At 41.1% G+C, this 21,255-nt stretch overlaps 1 protein-coding gene across 1 annotated transcript in view; it reads right to left on the minus strand.

Moving 5' to 3' along the window:
• Positions 1-369: 369 nt before the first annotated feature.
• MDH1B (malate dehydrogenase 1B) overlaps positions 370-21,255 on the minus strand; it is a 28,814-nt gene continuing 7,928 nt past the window's right edge. Inside the window, exons 4-12 of the mRNA XM_057551354.1 lie at positions 20,950-21,092; positions 18,383-18,879; positions 15,011-15,152; positions 13,460-13,623; positions 10,340-10,479; positions 9,984-10,035; positions 2,734-2,796; positions 1,797-1,862; positions 370-398 (exon numbers count right to left, since the gene is read on the minus strand). Coding sequence (XP_057407337.1) covers positions 370-398; positions 1,797-1,862; positions 2,734-2,796; positions 9,984-10,035; positions 10,340-10,479; positions 13,460-13,623; positions 15,011-15,152; positions 18,383-18,879; positions 20,950-21,092 — 1,296 coding nt within the window. The remainder of the gene's footprint in view (positions 399-1,796; positions 1,863-2,733; positions 2,797-9,983; positions 10,036-10,339; positions 10,480-13,459; positions 13,624-15,010; positions 15,153-18,382; positions 18,880-20,949; positions 21,093-21,255) is intronic.

Below are 21,255 nucleotides of genomic sequence, written 5' to 3' on the forward strand. Positions count from 1 at the left end.
CAAACATGGCCGCCTAGGCCCATGTCTTAGGTATGGCCTGCGGGAGAAACAGGTTCTCTCAGAAGGATGTGTGGGCAAGGATGCAATGACTCACAATTCTATTTTAGTGTAGTTTAAAAAACAGCAGTTGACACCAAACTATTTAGAGAAAGTGCAATAATAAGCAAACATATAAATGGATACAAGTAACATAAAATGATTGAACTCTTTTTGTGTGTGTGCTGTCACAGTTATTTAATTGTCTCACATAATATTATCCAAGACTGAAGTAAATCTTTCAAATTATTCTTCTCTAAACACAGACATTCATGGGTCTTTCCATATTTATTACACTACCAAATACTTTTATAGTTGATCTAATTTGATCTGCTACTGTTCCATAGTTTTGCCTTCAGAATCTGTAAAAGGAAGGAAATGAAACGATGTAACTATTTTAAAAATATGTTAGTAACATGTTTTTATTTGCTTTTATTTGGCTACCCTTTTCCTTCTGTTTACTGGATTCCTGTATTCAATCTGATTCAGTAGCTGAGGGGGTGCATGTGTGAGAAGGATCCTATGAGGGGAATCAAACCACATGATCATCATTTGACAGTTTCATATCGAAACTAAATTCTGGCCACTTTCCTGACCTTAATCTATTTCTTTTTTTTTTTTTTTTCCACACACACACACTGTATTTTATTTTTACAAGAGATAAATAGACTGACACCAAGCATTGTACATGGATGACCACAACAAAAGCAACAATGATTGCAATTACCAAACATGAAACACACTCATACTATGTCATAATATTGACATTCAGTCCAGTAATCCTCCACTGTAACAGCTCCTTTACTTTGCAGTGAAAATTGATTTGTATATTCTTTGCCTCTGAGCCTTAATCTATTTCTATGTGCCGTCTCTCTTGGCTCCTTTGCTTCTCATTTTGAATTTTTTTAGCAGCTCTATTGTCAGTTCCGTTTCCTCTTTTGGCCCTGCTTTTCCTCTATGCACCAATTCTAATTCCCCATAGCTAGCCCCACGCCAAAGCCCATTACACTGCACATTTTCAGATTGCAAGGTGCAATGGATCTATTAATCTTATTGGATATTTAAATGAAAGTGTGGAGCCATGGGTGAATATCCTGACTGGTCAACCACAAAGAAACCTACATCTGCCTCGTTTGCATAAAATATCATGACAACTCAGTTATAATCTTTTTTTTTTAATGAGGATCTTGAATCAGATGCGTATGTTTTGATTGATTGATTGATTGATTGATTTTGGCTGTGTTGGGTCTTCGTTTCTGTGCGAGGGCTTTCTCCAGTTGTGGCAAGCGGGGGCCACTCTTCATCGCGATGCGCGGGCCTCTCTCGTTGCGGAGCACAGGCTCCAGACGTGCAGGCTCAGCAGTTGTGGCTCACGGGCCCAGCCGCTCTGCGGCATGTGGGATCTTCCCAGGCCAGGGCTCGAACCCGTGTCCCCTGCATTAGCAGGCAGATTCTCAACCACTGCGCCACCAGGGAAGCCCCAGTTACAATCTTTGAAAATCTGGACCTGCGGATATATTTGTGTCCATTTCCTCACTTATTCATTCTGAGGGAAGGATTCGGTTGTCACTGTCATAACCCTGGTTATAAAAGTAGGAAGCTAGGCTCTAGAGAATCAGCAAACATGGCTGAATTTCTGGGGATGTGGGAAAGCGGAGGGTTTGAGAAGAACCATATCACAGGGACACGACCTCTTCTACCCATTTCCATTTATAAAAGGAAAGACCACTTTTTAACATTAATGTTTGTCTACCACCTACCATGTGTGTGTTCTTGACTGTGTGGCTTTTCAGAGCTGGTTTGAGGAATCAGATCTAAAAAATCTACTGCAGTATATAGAGAATTAAAAGAATGGAGTTTTTTAGTATTTAAAGGACATTGAGTTTTGCAGTTATTCTCAGTTTCTCCTTTTTCCTTCTACTCCAAGTTTCTATGAATGCCTTGTCCTCTTTGAAAGTTGCAAGATGCCATATCACTTCTATGTGGCATCATGGATAAGCCACTGTCAGAGGCAAACGGGTGTCTAGCCAAACAGCTCGGTGTAGCATCTTTCTACCAACTTCCCTGTGAAACCTTGGTCCCCACAAAATAAATCACTGGCAATGTTTCAGTGTTTGCCAGCTCCCTCCTGTACACAGAGTTTTAAGTAAAGAAGTAGTAAAGATGGAAACAGACTAGATTATTATTATCTTCTGGATATACAACGCATATAGGCAGATTTAGAAAATCTATAAGCCTCTATACAAATATATACAAGATACATATATGTATGCATGTATAAAAATTCCCAGGTTTTCCCTGTTAAAGAGAATTCTAACTTGGACTTGTCAGGTCTTCCTTTCACCCACATTCTGAGGAGGATCCTGACTTGCCATGTCAGCTATTTTGAGCTTTGTAATGAAGGATTGAGAAGAAAAGGTGAGAAGGATGAGACATAGAGGCTGGAGCTGAAGTCAGAGTATTTGGGGAGAGTTTGAGGTGAGTATGACATGGGAGCAATTTCAGCATTAAAAGAAAATTTGCTTCCATCTTTTATCCCTCCTTCAAAGTGTTTATGAATCAAAGAAACAGAGTTATTTCAAAATTACTTAGGTTGCTGGACTGTGTTCTCTGACCACAGGATCATTCTCTAAGACTGGACAATGTGTGTCATGACCATTAGCACCACGCAGATTGCTTATCACTTGACAGACTTACCATCTGACAAAATCAGATCTTTTTCATCATCTGGCATTAGATCAGAAAACAAATCTTTATATTCTGAAGCCAATACTAGATAAAACATGGTGGTTTAGAATATAACTAACAGCCCGTGAGATGTTCTTTGTGAGTGCTTTTCAAACTTTGTTGACCAAAACCCAGTGTAAAAAAAAAATACATTTTACATTCCAGTCCAGTACCTTCACTTGTGTGCATATAATGAAACAAAAAGTTACATGAAAAAAATACTCACCCTTTTCTAATCTATTCTTATCCTTCTCTTATCTTTTCTAATACTTATCTTTTTCTTTCTATCCTATTCTAATTCATTGGCAAAAAATTCTGCTCTCCTTACTTACCCTTTTAGCATCAATTTTATTCTAGTTCAAGGAAAAACGCCAGTTATTAAATCCATTTCATGACCCACTAAATTTTTTTCACAACTCACCTAACCCACAATATGGAAAGCACTGTATCTCGTTATATTTCATTCCAATGCTCATTGAATAAACAGCCCTCACAACAACCTGAAATCAACCCCATTTTCTTCACTTAATTACCACTAAAGTTCTTTCAGATTATGAATTAGTTAAGCCTAAGAGCCTTAAAATTTGAATGACCAACTTAAATCGTTCTGATGCAAAGACTTGGGAATACATACTCGACCATTTGGCTTTTCTTCCTCCATCCTGGGAAGCTGCCGGTCCTCCCCTTCATGAGAGACCGTACAGCTTTTTCTCAGTTCTCTCACGGGGGCCACAGTGCCCTCCCTCCTTTCCATGAGTGTTGCTTATCACCAGCTGGGCCGACTAGAATAATAGTGCTGCCCCCCAGGTACCCAGATACACTGTCTGACTGGGCCTCTTAAAGATATGTATTCTAGCTGGAACTGAATTCACCACGCTCCTCTGGATAGTGATTTGGGCTGCTTGAGCATCTTGCAGAGGGTCAGTGATGAAGCTAGATTAGTTCTCTAAGCATGCCCCCATCGATTTCATGTTTTGTCCAGCCGCCATCTATGTTGCTGAGCCCTCCACCAACTATTCAGTCAAACAACAGATGGCCTCTACCTACCTTTTCCAGCTTTCTTCATCCTTTTTGGATCCCCTACTCTAGCCCAGCTGCCCGACTTATCATCTTCTGAATATAATTTGATGCTGCCTCTGGTTCACACTTCTGGCCATGCCTTGATCCTCTGAAATGCCTGCTTTGCCCCTGTTTTTCCTTCTGGTGGGACACCTTTCACAACCTCTTCCCTACCCACCCCTCTACTTGCACACCTCCTCTTCACCAAATTGCATGAGTAATTTCTACTCCTCCTAGACTCAGCTTCCATTTCATCTCCTCCCGAAAGCCTTTCCTAACACTATGTCAGGAGACCCCCTATGTGGTCCCACTATACCCTCTATCATAACACTTACCTCTCCATAAGGTAGTTTTCGCTTTGCTTTGCAGTCACCCATGCTCACCCATGGTGAGCACTTTGAGGGCAAAGCCAACGTTCAATGTATGTTTATGTCCCTAGCACCTCTCACAGTTTCTTCTTTCAATGGTGGTAAAAACATATAACATGAAATCTACCTTCTTCACAAAATTTTACATCTACAGTACAGAACTGTTAACCATACGCACATCATTGTACAGCAGATCTCTAGAATTTTTTCATCTTGTGTGACTGAACCAGGACAGCTTCTGAATAAATAAATACATGCTATTGGATTATTTTTAGCCATCTTAAGTCTCAACTAGATTTCAAGATATTACTAAATTTTTCCCTTCATACATTACAAGGATCTTTTCTTTCCTTGTGAGTTTCTAGATTATATACTTTCTTTCCTTGTGTACTACCTTGCCCTGTTTTATCAAGCTTTTTAATTCATTGTGTGTCTTCCCATTTACTTTCTCATATTCTCATGGCTCCTTTCCCCCAGATGTAATTGTGTGGCCACAACTCCCTTATTGTGGGCCCCGGTGTCTCTCACAGTGACCAGCATCTAGAAGGTGCTCAGTGAATGTCTGGTACCTTCCTTCAAAGATTTCAATAGATTTTTAACAATGATTTTTCTTTTTTGATTATAGGATGAAGGTGATGAAAGACTTAACTCTCATTTTTTATGGCTAATAAACGATCAAACTCCTTTCTTTGAAATTTAGTGTTAAGCCTTGGATAAAAAGGGTACTTTTTTTTCAAGTGATATACCTACCATCTGAGACTTTCCAATGTTCCTGGTTGTCATTTGTGGTGGGTAAGGTGGTCTTTTCATCTTCTTTGGCTAAGTCGGTTTCTTAAAGTCAGGAAATTAAGTATTAAATTAATTGAAAAGATCAAACAAACCTCATACATGAATCATCTCATTGATATGATAATAAGCAGAGATCTCCAAACTCTACAAAGTTCTGGATATTTTCAATGCTCTGAGCTTGGAATCTCTGGAACAGTGTTTTGGGTGAGGTCCAATGGTCCAAAGGTGACAGAGTTAAGATCAACTGAATGAACATATATATATATATATATATATATATATATATATATATATATGCCTTGACTTTTGTTAATAAAAACACAGCATAAAATCAGGTCATTTTCTTTCACAAAACCATCTACAGAGCAAGTGCTATGGGAAATTTAGGACTACCTACCAGTCAATGGAGTCAAATTTAGAGTGACTGCCTTATAGCTCATTATTGTAAAAGGAATTTGCAACTCTAGTCTGCTAGGCAGGAGGAGAGGGCCTTAAATTCTGAGAATAAGAGTCTGAGGTAAAACCAACTGGTCATTGGACTTCTGTGCCCACCCCCTCCACCTCCATGCTGCCTTGGGGCTTTGTTTGGTTTGGCCCACTCCTGGTGACTTGACCACCACCCATAACCAGCTCTCAATTCCCAAACCCCATGCTCTGCCCATAACCTCTTTTCCTCGTGGTCTCTCTGCCCTTCCTCCCACTGCTGGTACTGTGACCTCACTAAAGCCTCTTGGGTCTGACCAAGGGCAGTCCTCTGTCCCCTGCCAGCTTTTTTTAGTTAATCCATTCTGAGAGGCAGCAACTTCTTTAATTGGTTGTAATCTGCGCCATACTGATTGTTAAATATTTTCAATATCACCCCTGCCTGGAGCTTTTAAATTTTATTTCTATTTATTACATCCTTCTTTGTCCAATGGAGACCCCTGTAGTCCATCACTTCATCGGCTTTCTTGCAATTATCCTCATACCAATATGCCTCGCCTGCTTCCTTCCCAAATGCTAAGTAACAAAACTGTACTCATTTTCCATTCCCATATTCAAAGCCAATGAGCAAATCACCTGAGCACTCATTTAGGGCACCAGTAAAACAAGGACACAAAAAAATATGAGAAAAATAAAAACTTTGGGAAAATAATTTGATATTCCAAATGAATATCAAATTCCATCATGGAAATACTCAGAATTTTGTTGGAATATTGTACAGTGTTAGTTTTATTCTAATTGCATTTATTCTAATTGCAGGGGTGGCAGTACTCTCTAATATTTCAGGGCTTACTACAAATCATATATCTCGGTTTCCTCTCGTGCATCCAGGCAGCCGAGCACCTTTGCAGGGAATCACGCAACTGTACATTGGAGTTACTACAAATTTCACGGTCTCTAAATTCCACTGAGCCCTCAGCTCTGAAAAAAAAAATCTGACTTTTTCCATTGTTCTTCTTTCCTTTCCTCTTAACAAATTATTTCAAATCTTCACCTCTTTCCTTATAACCCTAGCCCTTCCCCTAGTTTTTAATCTTTGGGACCTGGCCTTGCTGCCCATTTTGTTCTGAATCCCCCCATCCTACATAGTTCCCTGAATCCCATCCATCACCTCTTCCCTTCTCTTAGGTCTCAGCAGCAGAGATGCTTCCTGTGGGACGCTGACCCTGTGCTCTGGACCTTGTTTTCTATTGCTGTCTTGATGATCTTTCTCCTCCCGCCCCTCCATCTTCACCCTCTCACCCTCCAATGGTAGTTAAACGTTAACACCCATCCATCCAGAAATCTATCTCTCCACTTATTTATATTTTTGAATGTGTCAAACATGCACCTGGAACGAAATTCAAAAGCCATGAGAGACCATGCAGTGAAGAAGTCTTCCTTCCCCAGCCACTCAGGCCCTTCCCCACAGGACCACCATGGTTATCAGCTTCTTCTAAAAAACTACCACCTAGTTGCTGATGACTCTGTAGCCTCATCTCCAGCCCAGATTTCTCTGCTGGCTTCCAGAGATATGTGTCCCTCACCCACTGGACATAGATGCTTCTTAAAAATCTGCTCCTTCTATATTCCTTACCTTGCCCACAGCTTCCCAATCATTTTCATGACTTAGCACACACAGCAAATGTCAAGGACAATAGAGGGAACCAGCCTGGGGACTCCAGCTGCCCCATACTCAGTCTGTGGAGCTAAGGGGACCATTAGCTCCACACCCCCAACCCATTTGTGGCTGATGGTTTGGGAAATGCTGTTTTAGGGAATGCCACCACCATATGTCGAGATGCCAAAAACATTGGGACATTCTTGACCCTCCGGAGCTCTCTCTTAGCCTCTATCTCAGATTGGTCAACTTCTGTGAACTTTATATCTTCAAATCTAGCCCCTTCTCTACATCTTCATGGCCACTTCTTGGTTAGGGCCCTCATCATTTCTCTACCTGCAAAAAGACTGGTCTTACTACTTTTGGTCTCTCCCATCCAATTCATTCTTCTCATTAAGAACAGAATGATCATTTCAAAATCTGAACTTGCTCCCGTCCCTCCCCTGCCTAAAATCCTTCATTGGTTTTAACAAGATAAGTCACCTCTCCACCTCCTGACATTTCTCACTTCAAATTTTATTTTCCAGATAAAATGAATTGGTGGTTCACAGAAAGTTCTGCCTTATGTCTTTACCTTTGTACACCTTGTTGCTCCCTCTGAATGAACCAGCCCTCCCATTTATCCCCACCTTAGCTAATGCCTTCTTTCCTCTCATGACTTGGTTTAGATGTCACCTCCTTCAGAAAGCCCTTCTATTGTGTGAAAATCCTGATGGGGGCCCTTCCCACTGTTCTCAGCACCCAGCATGTTCCTCAGGCCCGCAGCATTAAGCACCCCAGCTCCACAGGGAGCTGGGGTCCTCCCCTCCCACTCTGGTCTCACTTCTGCCTCCCTCATTCCACAAAATTGCTCTAATCAAAGTCACAAATGACCTCTGTGTCCTACATCCATTGGGTACTTTTCAGGCCTCATTTTATTTGACCCCCTGACAGCATCTGACAGTGTAGACCAGCCCTCATTCCTGAAACACTCTCTGCCTTTAGGTCTTCCATGGTGTCAGATGTCAGGGGCTGTCCTGACTGATCACCCCTTTTTCACAGTCCTCTGTCAGCTGTTCCTGTTCTACTTAACCATTAAAGGCTAAGTTCCTCCAGGCACCCCCGCTCTCTCCAATCTCCATCATGCTCATGGCCTCATTCCTATTTATAGGCAACAACTCCCAATTTGATAACTGCAGTCCAGATCTTGCTGAGCTCCAGAAAGTATGCAGTTCTCTATGTAATGTATCCATTTGAGATACCCCGTAGGTATTTCAGAATCAAAATGTAAGAAACTAAACTCATCCTTCCTCTACTCTGGCACTGCACCCATCCTCTGCCACCCAACAGACACACGCATAGGCAAACACATGCACTTTCTCTCTCTCTCTGTCTTTCTCAGATAATTTCCTCTACCACTTTTTCCCATATTGGTAAACCCACCCCATTGCTCAAGCAAACGAAGTCTGAGTCCTCTGACATTCCCCAGAGCCAGTCCGTCATCAAGTCTTTGATAATTCCACCTCCTAAATATCTCTCAAAATTCTACAGCCTCCAGCCTCAGCCGTAATCACCGCTTCCTTGTGTCACTCTGCTACTCTCCTGATACTGGTCTCCCTGCAAACAGTCTAGCCTTGTTCCAATTTGTTTTCCAAACTAATCACAACCCGATTGGGTGATTCTCCATCCAGAAGCCTCTGCAACTCTCATCTACCCTTCATGGCTCTCTCAGCTTCATCTCATTAGGCTTTGGCCACACAAGCTATTTTTGGTGGTTTTTCAAACAAGGTGACATGATTTCCTGCCTCAAGTTCTTTGCTCACATCCCCAGGTATAAGCTCTCATAGCACAGCACCCTGTACTTCTCATGCCTAAGACTCACCACAGCTGCAGACATTTGTGTAAACTACGATCCCCTGATGGATTGTAGGTTTCAAAAGGCAAGAACAGGTCTATCTTCTCCACCCCCATATTTCTAGCTCTTAGCACTGGCTTACAGTTGACACTCCATAAACACTGGTACATGGAAGGGATGTTGGGCTCTCCAAAGGCACTTGAGTGCCTTTCTGTAAGTGAATTAATTCATTTATGTTTGTATTTTCATATTTCAGATGAGATTTTCTTTAAGGTGAAAGAAAGAAAGATGAGACCACTTCCCTGTAAGTTTACAATTAGAGAAAATACCAATAGGAAAAATAAGCTTATTGAAATTTATTTCTTTAAAGTTACCTAAAAGTAACTGTAGTGTTGTGGGTTGTATTGTGTCCCCAAAAAGATATGTTGAAGTCCTGTTCCCTGGTACCAGTAAATGTGACCTTACTTGAAATTAGTTTTAGCAGATATAATCAAGTTAGGATGGGGTCAGACTGGATTAAGGTGGGCCCCCAATGCAATTACTGGTGTTCTTATAAAGAGAGAGAGGTTTGGCAACATAGACACACACAGAGGGAAGACAGACTTGTGAAGACCGTGGCTGAGATTGGAATGAAGCAGCTACAAGCCAAGAATGCCAATCACTGCCACCAGAAGCTAGAAGAGGCACGGAAGGATTCTTCCCTAGAGCCTTCAGAGGGAGCATGGCCTTGGTGACACCTTGATTTAGGTCTTCTGGTCTCCAGGACTATGAGATAATAAATTTCTGTTGTTTTAAGCCACCCAATTTGTGGTAATTTGTTATGGCAGCCCTAGGAAACTAATACATATGGTATACATAAACTTTATAAGGCAATAGTGCCTTTAAGATGTGATTTCTTTAGCATTCTTTTAAGAAACTTTATTTCAAAGGACACACTAAACCTGGTAGTTTATTTTGTCAATAATTTACCTTAAAAGTGATGAAATATGAATTATACTTATTTATATTAAATAGTGATTCCGTTTTAACACATATTTTAATACTCTTTTAATAGCAGCCCAGTAAAACATCATATCTAAAAGATTACCTGATTGATATGGCTGAAAATGTATCAACTCGCCAAGTGCAACAAGTTTCTCCTATGGAAAAATTTTGTAATCAGAGAGTTAAATGACCACAACTACTAACAATCATTCTTTAATAGAAAAACACTTTGATTCTTGATGTTTAAGTAACCAACAACTGTTTTTAACATACTAGAAATTACATAACCAAATGAGTAGTGTTCTTTTGCTGATTTCTTCAAACCTTTATTGCCTCCTTATTGTTCTTAGGAATAAGACGCAAATCGAACCCGCAGAAAACCAGTGTATGCCTTGATCTAGGGGAATCGGTTTCAGGCTATTACTGAAGTCAGTTCCCTTAGGGCTATTCTGACATTACCTGAATTAGATCACTTGTCATTCTGGTCATTATTTGTTCACTTATTTCAATATCTTCGAGATCTGTAAGAACCACCCAAGTTCCATTCTCAAACTTCACAGGCATAGAAAAGACAATCCCTTCAGGAATACCAAACTGGCCTGCAGGGAGCAAACACAAAGCAAAGCAAAACAAAAGCACTCAGATAAATAAACCTTCCTGGTAACACTGTAGAAAAGGACAGACATAGTACATGCTTTTTAATGATAATGGTGGATCTAATGGTGGATTTAATGATAATGGAGGAATTTCTGCGAATTCCTCCCCAGGGAAGATCAAAACACTTACTCAAGAAGTATTTATTGAGCACCTCTGCAAGTTCTGACAACTCGCCCTTCTGTGTTTCTCTCAGAAGGAAGAACCATTGTTCCCTCTTTATCCCTTTTGTCCCTGCTGGGTTCAGATGCCCTGCCTCTGCCTTGGGAACTAATGCAGTCCTTCTCTCCCACCTTTTCTGGATTCCTTTTGTCTGCTTCCTTGGCTTTTCCTTGCCCCGCTAGGTAGCCCCTGAGCCCGAGCACTCGTCCAATCTTGCCTTTGCTCTTCCAGCCTACTACTGCAGTCACAGAGCCAAGGGGCAAGCACTGGGAAGGGAAAGTCGGTGATCTCCTCACAGTTCCTAGTTCCCAGTTTAAATGTGCTCCAAACAAAAAAAATTGATAATGCTTATTACTAACTGAGCAAGCTTCAGATAAAATGCCTCCCGTTTTTTGTGTCTCAATCAAATAAGAAAATTATTCTTGCCATTCTAGTCATCAAAAATGTTGTCAGTATGGAGGTTCCTTAAAAAACAAAAAATAGTTACCATATGATCCTGCAATCCCACTCCTGGGCATACATCTGAAGAAAATTCTAATTTGAAAAGATATATGCACCCCAATATTCACTGTAGCACTATTTACAATAGTCAAGACGTGGAAGCAACCTAAATGTCCATTGACAGATGAACGGATAAAGAACATGTGTTACTTTTATACAATGGAATATTACTCAGCCATAAAAAAGAATGAAATAATGCCACTTGCAGCAACATGGATGGACCTAGAGATTATCATACTAAGTGAAATAAGACAAATACCATATGATATCACTTATATGTGGAATCTGAAAAAAAAAAGATACAGATGAACTTATTTATGAAACAGAAATAGATGCACAGACATAGAAAACAAACTCACGGTTACCAAAGGGAAAGGGGGGGGGGTAAATTAGGAGGACGGGATTAACATATATACTCTAAAATATGTAAAATAGATAACCAACAAGGACCTACTGTATAACACAGGGAACTATACTTAATATTTTGTAATAACCTATAAGGGAAAAGAATCTGAAAAAGAATATATATATATAACTGAGTCACTGAACTGTACACCTGAAACTAACATGACAATGTAAATCAACTATACTTCAATTAAAAAAAATGTTGTCATTAGGGCAAAATATTGAGGAGAGTCAAGAAACCAGGATCTAAAAGACTCTTCTGTAGAGGATGTCCTGGGCCCTCTGTTCACTCTCTATTTGAGAGCCAGCCTTATGAGTGAACAACAGATGAGGGTGTACATATATGGTACCATTTCAGGGACACAATGATCACTTGCTCTTCACCTCACTTGCCCCCAACACTGAACTGCTTATTGATGAATTCCTACAGAGATTAATTCAACTTTTTTTTGGCTGTGCCGCATGGCTTGCAGGATCTTAGTTCCCTGACCAGGGATCGAACAGTAGAAGTGGGGAACACTAACCACTGGACTGCCAGGGAATTCCCTAATTAAACTTTTACAGATAAAGATGAGGTTTTAAATGTCTATTTCACTAAAAAGGTAACACAGTGATTTGAATTCACACGATGTGTATGTTCCTGCACGTTAACCTTAATTGAACAAGACGCATTGAGAGTCTACCCATGAAGGAGCAACAAGTAGACCCAGCCAAAGCCCTGCCCTCAGGGTGGGTGAACTCTAATGCAGAGGGCATATGCAACTAACCACCCCATCCATAAAGGCAGGCTGTGATATGCTCTCTGATAGAGGAACAAATGCTATGTGAGTACAGAGGAGATACAGAGATTAATTCTGACTTGGGGGATTTGGGGAGATTTCCGTGAGCTGCACCATAGTCACTGAAACAGTGGGAAGGATCGTGGTTCCGTTAATAACATAAAGGATACAAGAGGTGGCTCAGACTGGGGAGGACGACAACAGGTTCAGTTTGGTGTGTGTGGGTTTGAAGTGACAGCATGACATCCAGGTGGCAATGTCTGACAAGGTAGGGCTCAGCAGCGAGGCCCAGGCCTGGAGCTTTGGGAATGGATGGGCTTGTTCAGGGAGAATGTGAAGCACAAAGGGAAGACATGCTCTAGGTAGAACCTACAGTGCGCAGAGCAGCAGCTATTCTCTCTTTCCTATTTTTCAAAAAACAGTAGAAGTGCTCTGAATAGTTTTTAGCAGATTAAAATAGTAAGGATATAAAAACATATCCACAGTATTTGTGGACGGAGAGCAAGCTTTCCACATTCTGGCTGCTGCCTGGTACTCTGAGATCTGGGTCTTGCTGTGCCCTTTGTATCGTGTGTCTGTGTCTTTGCTCCTGCAGCTCCTGTGCCCAGATGTTCTTCCCATACTTGTCTGTCACGTAAACAACTACTCAAACTTGCAGGTGACACTTCCTGAAGTGTCACCTCCTTTATGGTGCCGGTCCTGATTCTTCCTGCTGCCTGCTCAAAATTGACCTTGCTTTCCCTTCCTCAGTAGGGATACAGTGAGAAAAACTTAACAGAATTATTTCATTTATGTATGTGGCTCTCCTTTACTCTGCTGTGAGCTTCCTGAAAGGCAAAAGCCAGGCCTACTCCCTGTGTGTGTTCCCAGTGCATGCACACAAAATACTGTTGCACTGCTGAATGGATAACTGAAGGAATGCATGCATGAATGAATGATTATGGAATTGTGAAAATCCAGAGAGCTTATAGAGCCTTTAAAGAGGTAGGAGCCTATCTAGGTAAGGACACAAAAGTAGGAGCACAAGCCATACATGGAGGTTTTAAAATATCATAAGATATGAAAAACTCAGATTTACCTTCACTCAGTACCCCTAAAGACACAATCTCCCCAGGGGGTGAGCCATGGTACCAGTATTTCAACGTAGTGGCTATACTGTGTGCAGCTAAGATGCCTCCAAATTGTCTTCCTGTGGCAGTGAACTTTTTAAGACTTACCACAAATTCTCTGTTTACCCACTCACTGTAAGGAGAGAAAGAAACAATTTTACAATGGAGGAAGGAATACGAATGAATAAGAATGTTCCCTGGGTCAATGGATCTAAGTACAAGAAATCCCCTCCACAAAATAGAAGTAGGACTTCCTGCGCCCCTTCTTCAAGCTTCTTTAAGCCCATAAAGAGTCAACTGAAAAGTAATGAAACAGAGCAGAAAGGAGTCCTAAAGTTTCAAACTAAAAACTTGATACCATAAATATGGAACACAGAAAAGTGGCCAAAGGCTGCACGAACAATTAATTTTATCACAACGAATTTATTCTATATAGAGGCTCTCTTGGAACCAGTGGTATCCTTCATTTTAAATAAAATAGTATCATGAAATGTTGAATTATTCACATTGAGAACTAAGGAAATAATTAAGTTTTCTAATGTGAAGTTTAAACTCGGGGAACAGTCCAGCCGGACTAGAACAGGCATGAAACGGCTGCCCTTGCTAAGCCGGCACGATACAGCCCCAGGAGATGCTGCCCGCGCCCACGCAGCAATGCAGGGGAACCGCGCTCCAAGACAACGAGTCCAGGGACACAATTTCTAGGCGTGGGTAAAGGAAGGGAAGGGAAGAAAGGGGTGATGGAAAGGACATGCTACCACTGGGAAAGTGCTGCAAAGTTTAGAAACTTGTTCCAAAGGCGTTCCTCCCCCTTCCTCCTTCCACGCCCTTTTCGTCATGGTGGTGTTGACTGTGTGCCTGTCTTAACTCACTTCATCTTCCCAATGACCCCATAAGACCCGTACTCTGTTACCATTTCCACTTGGCAGATGGGAAAACCGAGGCACAGAGACGTTAAGTAATTTCTCTAAAGTCACACAGCTAATGAGTGGCTGAATGAGAATTCCAACCCAGGTGGCTTGGCTCCAGAGATGGTGCTCCTTACCACGTCTCAATTCTGCCTTTCCTGGGTTCCTGTGGCGGTGAACTTTTTAAGACTTACCACAAATTCTCTGTTTACCCAACACCTAGCATGGCCTGGGCCTGCTCACCATCGTAATTCCTTATTCTCGAAGCTTTTTCAACTAATTTCAACTTGGACAGAGGTCTTTACATTAAATAAGATTCACTTTACATATGTTTGCTTTAGTGATAACATTAATGGAATCTGTGAGCCACTTTAAGGATAATCTGAAATATAAAAATTCAAAACTCCAAAATCAAATAAATTGGGGGTGGGGACTGACTAGTTGAAATTCTGTGGAATTCTCTACATTTCTTCAATAGAAAGCATAAATGAGGATGAGTGTGAACAAAGTTACTTCTGCCCACAGATTTCTAAGATGATTTTTAAATGATTATAATAACAGTACACGTTTATTCAATATTGTTAGACTACTTCACTTAAAAAGATACTGTACCTATCAAAAATCAGGCTTAAAACAGGGCGTGAATAGTGAGGAGGTCCCCAAACAGCACTCTCATATCTGTAAACCTTGGCTTTTCTCAGATCGACGTAGTTATTTCCACTAATATTACCCCAAATTATCACATCTTTGATGCCTGTGAAGAAAAGAAATTTTAAAAAATATCGTAATATAAAAAATTGCCTGTAGTCTACTTTCTATTTGTGTGTTTGTTTTACGATTGGTCCTTTTGCTATAAAACAGACTTAAGTTTATGCTCCCTAAAAATGTGCAAACAATGTGGATCATCTCCTTAATCATCAGAGTCTGGCCATTCCTAATAATGCACGTGGATGCTGTGAGCATAGGACTGAATTCAGGGAACACTGAAATGCTCCCTGAAAGAAATTGCTACTGAAAATTATACCCCTGTTCTGGTCCTAACTTCACCACTCTGCTTGCCATGAAGAGGATTTTTTATCTGCTTTGATTCTGACAGAGAGTCCCTGATTTTAGACTGGAATAGAAATCTGGGCAAGTCACTTGACTCCCTGGGTGGCTTTCATTTCCTGCAGAATGGAGGTGCTGGAATAAGAGGACCCTGAGAAACATCTTAATCAACAAAGAGATATTGAATTAGCTTGTATGTGTGAGGCACTTTTAGGTGGGAGGCTCAGAAGAAAACAAATCAGCCCAAATCCTTGCAATATTCTGGGGGTAGAGGGGAGTGGGTGAGAAAACAACTACTATACAACATGATACATACTACCAAGAAAAAGAAGAGGATGGAGGTAGAGAGAAATAGGAATTGGTATTTCATATGATTCTAGTATATGAAATTCTCTCTAATGATTCTCTCTAATAATTGTGGATTTTCTGGGAATGTATCTGAAGTGAAAATAGGGGATTTTATTGATTAATTTATAAACTTATTTATTTGTTTAAAAACTTAATTCTCTTAAAAGGTCACACCACTTTCTATTATGGAGATTAAATTCTTTCCTGTTCTGTATGAGATAAGATTGCTGTTGGCTTCAAGCAACAGAATATCCTTCTGACTTTGCTGAACTAGAAGGAGTTTACCTTTCTCAGATAACAAGTCGAGGTAGGCAGTGACACTGGTGCTAGTTAAGCAGCTCAAAGAGGTTACTCTCTTGGCTTTCCCCTCATGGTCCTAAAATGACTGCAGCAGCTCCAAGTATCACACTCTTACAGAGTTGTGTTCAAAGGCAGGCAGGAGGGAAAAGAATTTTTCTTAAAGCTTTAAGGCCCTTTATAGCTCTAAATGCCTTAAATCAAGCTAGAGAAAATTATAGCGGACATCTGCTTTTTTTTTTTTTTTTGTCCTAACATCTCTTCCTACTTTTTTTCTTTAACAGCATACTGGTTTTTCTTTCAATAGGTACCCTTCCCCAATTTCAGTCCATTTGGTTTGGGTGAAGCTGTCCTCACCTCTCAGGTCTATCAATAGGCATCAGAGCTAGATTCCAGATTTCTGGCCACAATGATTGATTTGGAGAAGGGCATGTGGTCCAAGCCCAGTCAATGAGATATTATTCTGCTACTTTTATACAAAGAATCGAAAGAGAATGCTCTTTTTCTACTGGGGTAGTTAAGCTATGATGCCCGTAGCCATTTTGCCACTTTTTAGGGAAAGCCTATCCGAGAATCAGATCAAAGCTGAGGAAAGCAGAGCTGAGTGACGAGCCACGTGAGAGCACGAACCAGGCTTGACATCATCATTTGAACCCCGGCATCCGGCTATGCCCCAAATAAGAACTACTCCTGCACTCTTCAGTTATGTGGAAAAATAGCTCTGATTTTGGTCGCTTTGAGTGGACTTTCTGTCACTTGTACAGAAAGAGTTCCAACTAAGCCAATGTACATAGTCTGAGAAACAGGTTTATGTGTGAACTGAACTCAAGGGATATCCTGAAAAGGTTTGCTCCCCTCTGGGCATCTGGAATTCTCCTGGAATAATTCTCCCTGATGCTTTTTCTAGTTCATGTTACTTTGTTTAACTCTGTCTTTGTCGTTGCCAACTTCCTCCTTACTACTCCACTGACAATTCCACTTTAACAGCCGTCCCTCTAACATTTCCCTTTTTTGTCCCAACTTGTCTCCACTTTTCTTTTTTCTGCTGCTCCTGTGCTTATTGGCTTTGAATACATCAGGGTTTAGAATTTATGGTACCACCAGGCTCACAAGAGAGCAGCTTTCTGGTTGAAAGTGCCTGCTCTGTTTTAAATTTTGTAACACTGCCTCTTCTTGACACTTTCATCAGTGTATCACAGATCTTTTGTGAGAAATCAGTATCTACACATATACATATAAGGTTGATAACAGAGATAAAATGATTAGGAAATGTTTTCCTGTTGAATAATTTTAGTATCCATTTGGCTGAGGTATGTACTGACCCTGGGGGTAAGACACTAATGATTTGTATGCAAGAATACCAGAAGTTATGGTCCTAGGGCTTTGTTGTTAAGAAAAGGACAATACGGCTCTTGCCCTAATGTGTGAGGGGCTCACCAAAGTCCTCTATAGCTCTGACTGAGAGCATTCTAGGCTCACATTTCACTGTCTTCCCAATTTTGCTTGATGTCATGCCTTGCACTTCCTGGCATTCTCAATAGACTTCGTTGCACCTGCTCCATCTAAGGGCACAAATAGCTAAAGTCTGTCAAATATGACAAATATTTTTAGATACAGCACTCCCCCTTTAGATACAAAAATCCATTTTCTGGTTCTGTCTCATCCTCCTATGATTTTGACCTCTATAAGTACAAAGATTACTAGGAGCAGAAACTGATCAGATAGCATAATCACCTTAACAAGTTTACTATCCTTGCAAATGTTTACCATGTGTCAGGCACTCCTCCAAGCACTTTAGAAATATTATCCCTTTAAATCCTTGCATCAATTCTAGGATGTAGGTGCTATTTACATCCTCATTTTACAGGTGAGGAAGCGAGGCACAGCAAGGTTAAGTGATTTGCCCCAAGTCACACAGGTGGGAAGTGGGGTGGGGGTCACTTTAACAGAGCCCTGAGTATTTTTTTAAAAAACACCCATTACGTTGGTTGACTACTATCACAGAAAAAAAAAAAAAGGAATATTAAGTTTCAAATTACTACTTGAAAAATAGAAATCTTATTTAAGTATTTGTTTCTTAATTTTTATAATGATGGGAAAAGATCAGCTAGTCATAAAAGCTAGTAGAAAGAAAATGCACAGTAGTGAAATCACACAATCAGAAGTTCTCGGCCTCTGCTTAATACTTTGTAGTCCAGATATCCCGACTGATTTTAGAGGGGACAGTCTTCTTCCTAGCTGCTGTGAAATCACGCTGTTTAAAACCAGACACGGAAACGGGAGCTCACTCACATGAGGGAGTCGTTTTCAGTTTTCTCGCCAGCTCCGCCTTCGCTTTGCCTTCTACGCCCAAGGCCACAGCGACAATATTGTGGGCGAAGTTTGGGGCGTATCTCATAAGCAAAGACGTTTTGAGATTCACAAAGGATTTTCCTCCCACAATAATTCTGACGGAATCATGAGCATTTTTCTCAATCAGGGATCCGTAGAGGTGGCACAGAGTAGCCCTGCTTCGGATGCAGTCTTCCAAACTGTACACCTCCTTGTCCACGTGGTCGTCGAGGAAGATGATCACGTGGGCCTGGCGGAAGGCCTCCTCCGCTCGGGTGCAGACGGACACACTCTGCAGGAAGGGCGACGCCAGGTCCTGAGCCTCTTTCACAAGGCTTGTGAGTTTTTCTTCTGCCTGCTTGTTGTCAAATAGGTTTATGCTAATTTCCATATGCGGTCCAAACACTTCACCACTTGTCAAGATGGGAATTAGGTTGTAGCAGGCAGGCGCCGATGCACTAATAAAAATGCAAAGCCGATTAAGAATGGTTAAATCTTTTGCTCCTTTTCAGGCTTTATTCTTTTTGTTTTTTTAAAGTACCAACCATGTATAGAAGTCTCTTTTTTTTTTAATACATTTATTTATTTATTTATTTTCGGCTGTGTTGGGTCTTCATTGCTGTGCGCGGGCTTTCTCTAGTTGCGGCTAGTGGGGGCTACTCTTTGTTGTGGTGCGCGGGCTTCTTATTGCAGTGGCTTCTTTTGTTGCGGAGTACGGGCTCTAGGCAAACGGGCTTCAGTAGTTGTGGCACGCGGGCTCAGTAGTTGTGGCTCACGGGCTCTAGAGCGCAGGCTCAGTAGTTGTGCCTCATGGGCTTAGTTGCCCCGCGGCATGTGGGATCTTCCCGGACCAGGGCTTGAACCCGTGTCCCCTGCACTGCCAGGCGGATTCTTAACCACTGTGCCACCAGGGAAGTCCCCAGGCTTTATTTTTAATAGATATAATTCTGCATGTGCATTAATAGGGTGATTTAATATCTTAAATTGGCATACACAGCTGCACAGACATTTTTAAGGCTAGAAATCAAAAGTAGAACAAAATAATTCTCACTGCTAACTTCTTGCTTTGGCCATCTGAAAACAATACCAAAGTAAGAAACGTACCTGTTTATAAGGCTTTTCAAATTAAATAGAATAGGCAGAAAGCAAAATTTAAAAGAACTGTGTCATATTACTGTAATTACGTGTTTACATTCTTTTTAAAAAAAGATAAGGAAATCAGTTTCATTTAACCATAACTCTTTTCTATGTTGTACCCTTATCTGCAAAGTAATGACATCTTTTAGAAAGGCCTATTTTTCCAAATCCTTATAAAGAAGCCTAGGATCAACACAGGCGAGGTATCATGTATCTGCACCCACAATTCAGCCAGTATTTGAGTACTCTATAGCTTGGCTGATAACTGAGAGCCCTAATGACCCCTGAGGGGGAGTTTGGAAATGCATCTGGGCAATTTTTCACAGTGGGTTTGGAGAGAGGCGCAGTGGTGTTTTCAAGAGCATCTGTACCATTTTAATCCTTTAAAAATATCTAGGGACTTCCCTGGTGGTCCAGTGGTTAGGACTCTGTGCTCCCCATGCAGGGGGGCCCGGGTTTGATCCCTGGTCGGGGAGCTGGGTCCCGCAGGCCACAAGGAGGAGCCCACATGCCGCAGATAAGAGCCCGGATGCTGCAAATAAAGATCCCGCGTGCTGCAGCTAAGACCCAGCGCAGCCAAATAAATAAATAAATATTAAAAAAATCCTAAAGCCGATGTAATATTATTAAATCTGGGTGTAAAGTTCATGGACGGTTATTACATCATTCTCAGTTCTTTTCTGCATTTGAAATCTTTCATAATAACAAAGAATTTTTCAGATGAGCCTGTATATTAGGATACACACATAGGGAGTAAGAAGGGCAGTGTGAGAGACAGATTGGGAGGTGAGGAAAGGAAAGGGGGAGGGAGAGATAGAGCAAGATGGACAGCAGAAGGACAAAGAGGGAGGCAGAGCACAGAGATAGAGAGAAAAAGCAATGACACAAACATCGAATGTGTCCACCCACCACTGAGACTGAGAGTGATGAGGAGCAAAAGCAAGTGGGCAAGAGGAAGAGGGCAACAGTCAGGAAGACGGGGGAGGGAAGGGAGGAAACAAGGGAGAGGGAAGGAAGGACAGGGAGGCGAAGAGCAAGATGGTATGAGGAGCAGACAGCGTGAGACGCACAGAATGAGGGCGGGAGAGCTGGAGACAGTTATGCAAAGTAAATATTTTGCTATAAAGTTGCTCTTAGATTTGGTATGTATGTGTATTATATGCATATTACATACACATTAAACCTATATATAGTCTAATACTCATACATGGGGCTACACTAGGGGATATATATGCATATACATATATTACATATCTATAATATTTGTATACATACATCCAAATCTCAAACTTGACACTCAGATATTCTTCCATCATGTAATGAATTGTACATCATTGTCCTTCTAAACATAAAAAGCCAACCTCACGAATCCTGGGATTTGACGGTCCCACCTGGTGATCCAGACCTGCAAGGGGTTGATGAGACCTTTCAGGGCTTCTTTCTCCAGCTCTTTTTCTATGTGTGTCCCCAGGTTCTCTTGAGCAACTGTCTTCATCAGCTCAGTCGTCATGCTAGAGGTGACACCATAGTAAAGCTAAATATTGGGAAAGAAAAAATCAACACCAGAATAGCTGACAATGGCGATAATGGAGAGTTCTTGTTTAAAGCCCAAATACAGTAAAAAGAGAGCTGAGAGAATACCTTAGAAAGCAAGACATTTGAAAAATATAATAATAGGAGAGAACGATAATGTTTTA

This window comes from Balaenoptera acutorostrata, chromosome 8 (genome assembly GCF_949987535.1).
Source record: "Balaenoptera acutorostrata chromosome 8, mBalAcu1.1, whole genome shotgun sequence".
NCBI lineage: Eukaryota > Metazoa > Chordata > Mammalia > Artiodactyla > Balaenopteridae > Balaenoptera > Balaenoptera acutorostrata.